This window comes from Lactuca saligna, chromosome 5 (assembly GCF_052625555.1).
Source record: "Lactuca saligna cultivar CGN05327 chromosome 5, ASM5262555v1, whole genome shotgun sequence".
Classification (NCBI taxonomy): domain Eukaryota; kingdom Viridiplantae; phylum Streptophyta; class Magnoliopsida; order Asterales; family Asteraceae; genus Lactuca; species Lactuca saligna.
The window spans coordinates 164,590,394-164,596,803 of NC_136421.1; the positions used below are offsets into that span (position 1 = coordinate 164,590,394).

At 38.3% G+C, this 6,410-nt stretch overlaps 1 protein-coding gene across 1 annotated transcript; it reads left to right on the forward strand.

Moving 5' to 3' along the window:
• The first annotated feature begins 1,080 nt into the window (after positions 1 to 1,080).
• Positions 1,081 to 5,236, forward strand: LOC144997120 (eukaryotic translation initiation factor 3 subunit C-like). Its single transcript, XM_078956948.1, has 4 exons — positions 1,081 to 1,237; positions 1,447 to 1,521; positions 1,703 to 3,499; positions 4,080 to 5,236. Exons 2-4 carry the CDS (start codon positions 1,495 to 1,497, stop codon positions 5,034 to 5,036), a joined length of 2,781 nt encoding a protein of 926 aa, XP_078813074.1. The 5' UTR covers positions 1,081 to 1,237; positions 1,447 to 1,494; the 3' UTR covers positions 5,037 to 5,236.
• Positions 5,237 to 6,410: the final 1,174 nt, after the last annotated feature.

Sequence of the window (6,410 nt, forward strand, 5' to 3'; positions counted from 1 at the left end):
GTATAATGATAAATATAAAGTAACTAAATATTTTTTTATAAAAATTTTCAATCTTAGTTACTTTAGAAAAATGTGAATTTGATGCTAATCCATGAAATTTCACATTGCACTTTGTCAAGTCGTTAGTGGAGCGTGTGCGGTTAATCAACACACTAACTTGGACTAACAAATGGTGGCAATGGGTAGCTCGTAAATTATCATTGATCGATGGAGCGTGTGTCGTTAACCAACACATTTATTAGGTGGTAAATGACAACGAGAGTACCAATTTATAATAAAATTTAAAATTTGGGCCAAAAATGTAAATTATTGACCAAATTTGTAATAAATTTTGAAATCTGGGTCAAAATTGTAATTTTTGAAAGTTGGATGACCTGTTGACCGGTAAAATGATTAAATTGAATACGATTACTGGTTTTTGAGACTTAGGGGGTGTTTGGTTATGGAAAAAATAGGCTGCTTATTGCTTAATTCCACCGCAATAAGCAAATTTAAGTGTTTGGATAGCAGTCTTTAAAAATCAGTTACTGCAGCAGGAATAAGCCATTTAAGCTGATTTTAATAAGCATCAAGGAGGGGGAGGGGGGGAGGGGGAGGGGGGGTTGTTGGAATGCTTATTGCTTATTGTTTGTTAGTCATTTTACTCATATAAGCTGTTTTGTTTGTCAAACACTTAAAATATTTATTGTTTATTGTTTATTTCCACCGTAATAAGCTAATCCAAACAGATTTTAAAAAAATGTTTATTTCCACCACAATAAGGGGGTGTTTGGATTAGATTTTTAGCTTATTGCTTATAGCTTATTTGTGGTGGGAATAAGCAATAAACAATAAGCTTGGGGATGGATGCTTATTAAAATTAGCTTATTTAGCCTAATAAGTTGGATTTTATCAAAACACTTAAATTAGATTATTGTGGGAATAAGCAATAAGCACCTATTTTTTTTTTCCTATCCAAATACCCCTAAGCTAATAATTTAAAAATTATTTATCCAAACCTCTTTCGTTAAATAAAAAAAATTATAGACTAAATGGAGAATACACGAGATGCAGTTTCAATAATAAAGTTTTATCTGCGTGTTAAATATTAGCTTGTTACGATTTATTTTAGTTTCCCGTCCGGATACCTCTCGCCGAATCCTGACCCAAATCAATTGGCACGCATAATTTCTCACACACTCAAAACCCTAAACCGCCGACTCCATCCGTTCCCGTGACGCTAGTTGCCGATTTGCAGGTATTGGTACCTCCATCAATCTCTCATCTTCTTCCTGTATTTAATTAGTTACAGATCGAAACCTATGAAACATCTCGTTTATCCTATTCGTTTACCGAACGATTGGTTTTAACTCTTTCTCCTAAGATTTGAATCTCGTAAATTTTTATTCTTATAACTGTCGTTTGTTTCTCTCGATTTTCTTTAAGAATTTACATATCATCGTGCAGATTTAGGTTTACTGGGATTTTCTATACGTTTGTCAGTGAGATAAGAAGATGGCGTCAAAATTTTGGAGTAATCAGGTTTGTTTTTTAGCCTTCAATGATAAATACAGATCAATTGAAACTTTATTCGTTACATTCGCGAACCAGATTATGCACAAATCAAGAGAATTTAACGGAGTTATAACTTTCTATTTATTAAGAGCAATTGTTTAGATATGCTAAAGAGGATTCGTGTTCTAATTTTTGTCTACATCAATAGGCTGACAGCGAGACTGAGTCTGAAGTGAGTGATTATGAACAAGACGATGTTAATGAAGGACAGGAAGATGCTACCAATGCACCTGATAGGAACAAATACCTTGACACTGGGGACAGCGACAGTGATGATTCAGACATGCACAAGCGTGTTATCAAGTCTGCAAAAGACAAACGCTTTGAGGAGTTGTCTACCACCATTGATCAGATGAAGAACGCAATGAAGATCAATGATTGGGTCAACTTGCAGGAGAATTTTGACAAGATTAACAGGCAGCTTGAGAAGGTCATGAGGGTGACAGAATCCGATAGGGTCCCCAACAATTATGTCAAGGCGTTAGTGATGCTTGAAGACTTCTTGAATCAAGCCATGGCAAATAAGGAAGCAAAGAAGAAGATGAGTAGCAGCAATGCAAAGGCATTGAATGCAATGAGACAGAAGTTGAAGAAGAACAATAAGCAGTATGAGGATTTGATCAATAAATGTAGAGAAAATCCAGAAAGCTTTGAGGATCAAGAGGAAGCTGAAGAGCCTTCAGAAGATGAAGATGAAGATGATACTGGTTCAGAGATTGATGACCCAACAAAGTCAGGGACAGAGTCAGAAGGCGAGTCAGATGACAATGAACATGATGAAGACATGGATGAAAACCAACCTGGTTGGGAGAGAATGATGAACAAGAAAGATAAGCTAATGGAGAAACAGTTTAAAGATCCAAGCCAAGTGACATGGGATATAGTCAACAAGAAGTTCAAAGAAGTTGTTGCAGCTCGTGGTAGAAAGGGGACAGGAAGGCTTGAGCTTGTTGAACAGTTGACTTTCTTGACCAAAGTGGCTAAAACTCCTGCTCAAAAGCTAGAGATCCTGTTCAGTGTTGTGTCTGCACAGTTTGATGTCAACCCAGGTCTCAGTGGACACATGCCTATAAATGTCTGGAAGAAATGTGTTCAAAACATGCTTGTGATACTCGATATCCTCGAGCAATATCCAAACATTCTTGTTGATGATTCTGTGGAGCCTGATGAGAATGAAACCCAAAAAGGAGCAGACTTTAAGGATACTATCCGCATATGGGGAAACCTAGCAGCTTTTCTTGAAAAAGTCGATGTTGAATTCTTCAAAAGTCTACAATGCATTGATCCTCACACACGTGAGTATGTAGAAAGGCTTCAAGATGAACCCTTGTTTTTTGTCCTTGCCCAAAATGTTCAGGCGTATCTTGAACGTGTTGGGGATTACAAAGCTGCAGCTAAAGTAGCTCTAAAGCTTGTTGAGCTTGTGTATTACAAACCCCAAGAAGTATATGGTGCAATGAGGAATTTGGCTGAGCAGTCAGAGGATAAAGGAGAAGAATCAGGGGCTGAAACAAAGGAGGAAAGCCGGGGCCCACCTGCTTTTGTGAACACTCCCGAGATTGTCCCTAGAAAACCTAGTTTTCCGGATAGTAGCAGAGCGTTGATGGATATTTTGGTGTCTCTTATATACAAACATGGTGATGAAAGAACCAAGGCTCGTGCAATGCTTTGTGATATTTATCACCATGCAATTCTGGATGAGTTTTCTACATCGCGTGACTTGTTGCTAATGAGTCATTTACAGGATAATGTTCAGCATATGGATATTTCAACTCAGATACTTTTCAACAGGTCTATGGCTCAGCTTGGTTTGTGTGCTTTTAGGGCTGGACTTATTGCTGAAGGACATGGATGTCTTTCTGAATTGTATTCTGGTGGTAGGGTTAAGGAGCTTCTTGCACAAGGTGTCTCTCAAAGTCGCTATCATGAGAAGACTCCTGAACAGGTAACTTTTGACTTGAAATAAACTGCATCACCTTCATTTAGTTAACTATGTCAAGTTACTATTAAGTTCTTTCTTTATTAAGTAAGAAAGAAACACCCATATTATATATAGCTTATTGTATTCATGTTGCCTTTGTTAGACAACCCTTTATAGGGCTTTTTTTTATGACAAGGGCATTTATGCCCTTTTCACACAAACGAGAGATTGAGAGCTAATCACTGTCCCACCTTTGCTTCGTCTTTTTGGGTTGGAGAAAAAAAAAGTTGCAATTTTTGTTTCATTGACACTCTGTCTCAATCCCAGTCCAATGCAAGTCAAACACAGTACAACTTGTTCAGGACAGACAGAACATGTTGTAATTTGTTTGATTTGTATTGGACTGGGATTGAGACAGACTGTCAATGAAGCAAAAGTTGCAACTTTTTTTTCTCCAACCCAAAAAGACGAAGCAAAGGTGGGACAGTGATTTGCTCTCAATCTCTCGTTTGTGTGAAAAGGATGTAAATGCCCTTGTCATTGAAAAAAAGCCCTAGGAAACACAAGATAGATATTTAGTATTTGAAGGTGATGATTTGTGCAGGAACGGTTGGAAAGAAGAAGGCAGATGCCATACCACATGCACATCAACCTGGAACTCCTGGAAGCGGTCCATTTAATCTGTGCCATGCTCTTGGAGGTCCCGAACATGGCGGCAAACAGCCACGACGCAAGGCGGAAAGTCATCAGCAAGACTCTCCGGCGGTTGCTGGAGGTGTCTGACCGCCAGACTTTCACCGGACCGCCGGAGAACGTGCGGGACCACGTCATGGCCGCCACAAGAGCCCTCAGCAAGGGTGATTTCCAGAAATCTTTCGAAGTCATCAACTCCCTTGATGTCTGGAAGCTTCTTAGAAACCGCGAAAGCGTCCTTGAAATGCTAAAAAACAAAATCAAAGAAGAAGCTCTCAGGACTTACCTTTTCACCTACTCGGCATCCTACGAGACAATAAAGTTAGAACAGCTGGCAAAGATGTTTGACCTTTCAGAAAGTCAAACTCATTGTATTGTTAGTAAAATGATGATTGGGGAGGAGCTTCATGCCAGCTGGGATCAGCCGACACGGTGCATTGTGTTCCATGAGGTTGAGCACAGTCGATTACAAGGTCTTGCTTTCCAGTTGACTGAGAAGCTATCGGTTCTTGCTGAGAGCAATGAGCGGGCAGTGGAGGCCAGGCTTGGTGGTGGTGGGTTAGACGGTCTGCCGTCCAGGCGGCGGGAAGGTGGTCAGGACTATGCGGCGGCTGCTGGTGGTGCAAAGTGGCAGGATAATAACATGGGTTACTCGCAAGGGCGGCGGTATGGTCAGGGTCAGGGTCAAGGTCAAGGTCAGTATCAGAGGGATCGGGCGGGTCAGTCGAGAGGCGGATATCAGAGCATGAGGTATCAGGATACGGCGTATGGCGGTGCTGGGCGGGGCTATGGTGGTTCTTCCGCTAGGGGAGGTCAGATGGACGGGTCTAACCGAATGGTGAGTCTAAACAGGGGGGCTCGGGCTTAGTGAAGTGAAATCTATATTTATGTTGGGTGGGGGGTATGCGTGTCTTTTCCTCTTTTTGACTTAATTTTGTTTTTCGTGGTGTTGGGTTTGGACATGGTTGTTGTTTCTATTGCTTCATTTGAGTGAGGACAATGCACATGAGTTAATAATTTTGTCTACCATAACTTGTTAAATTATTACTCATTCAACAACTTTTATCATGTCATTATAGTTGCTTATATTTATTTAGTATTAAGCTACTTGGTGCAAGTTTTGTGGTAGCCTTTTTGGTTCAGTGTCTATTGAGTGTTATGCAAAAATTGCAACACAAGAACTGTAATTATAGCTTCATGTTTGATATAACTTGCATAAGATGTTATGGTGTGTGATGGTGTACGGAGACACTGATTGGGGGGATAACCACGTTTTTTCCTTAACCAAGAAACATAACAAAAGGTTATCTACTCTGCAATGCTCGTGGAGACCTACAGACGGTGGTAATTTGTAGTTGACTTTTTTGTGATCATAAAATTTGTAAAACTAAAACCTAATTGATGAACTTTTTTGTGTTAGAATTACCCTTCTTTAAGCAAATTTTTACTTGTCAAAGTGATAAGAGTTTATATATTATTTTTTCTCGCTTATGTGTTTTTATGGCATATTTACTTTAGAAGGTTGTTTTAACTATGTAATTATTTGAGCTGCCTTCGTGGACTGAAGTTCTTTGCTGAGGGTTTTCAGACTATTACTACATACAGAGAATCAAGTTTTCGTTTTTTTTGGAGGTGGATGTTGGGCTATGTTTCTTGCTCATCATTCTCTAAAGAACTCTATTGAGATCACAACTCTAAAAAGACAACTTGGGTTCTTCAAGTTTACAACGATCAGTTTTGTGTCATGTCTGTCAATCTTTAAATATTGTTTTAATGGATCAATTGAGTGAAGCTGATGGAGAGAGTGAATCGTCACCAACTACTAGAAATCATCGTGTTCAGTTCAATCTCTTCCTTTAGGCTTTTACATATCCATCCTGCATTGCATTTACATTTGATTGTATTTTTGCAACCTATTGATTGGAAGACGTCTTGTATGATGAATTTGGTAACTTATATTTTTATGTAAATCATAAGTCATATCTATTTTCACAAACCTAGTGAATTTGTATTATTTACACTTTAAGAGTAAAAAAAAAAATGGAAACCATTACGGAAACTACTTATTTCACGAGATTGAGAAGTGGATAAACAACATTTCACCAGCCACCCAACCGAGTATTAAGTAATATATATATATATATATATATATATATATATATATATATATATATATATATATATATATATATATATATATATATATATATATATATATATATATTAGTTGCAACCATTCAAA

Coding starts and splice junctions, on each gene's coding strand:
- LOC144997120 (XM_078956948.1), top strand. CDS start 1,495: ATGGCGTCAAAATTTTGGAGTAATCAG. Junction 1,522..1,702: donor CAAAATTTTGGAGTAATCAG/GTTTGTTTTTTA, acceptor CTACATCAATAG/GCTGACAGCGAGACTGAGTC. Junction 3,500..4,079: donor ATGAGAAGACTCCTGAACAG/GTAACTTTTGAC, acceptor TGATTTGTGCAG/GAACGGTTGGAAAGAAGAAG.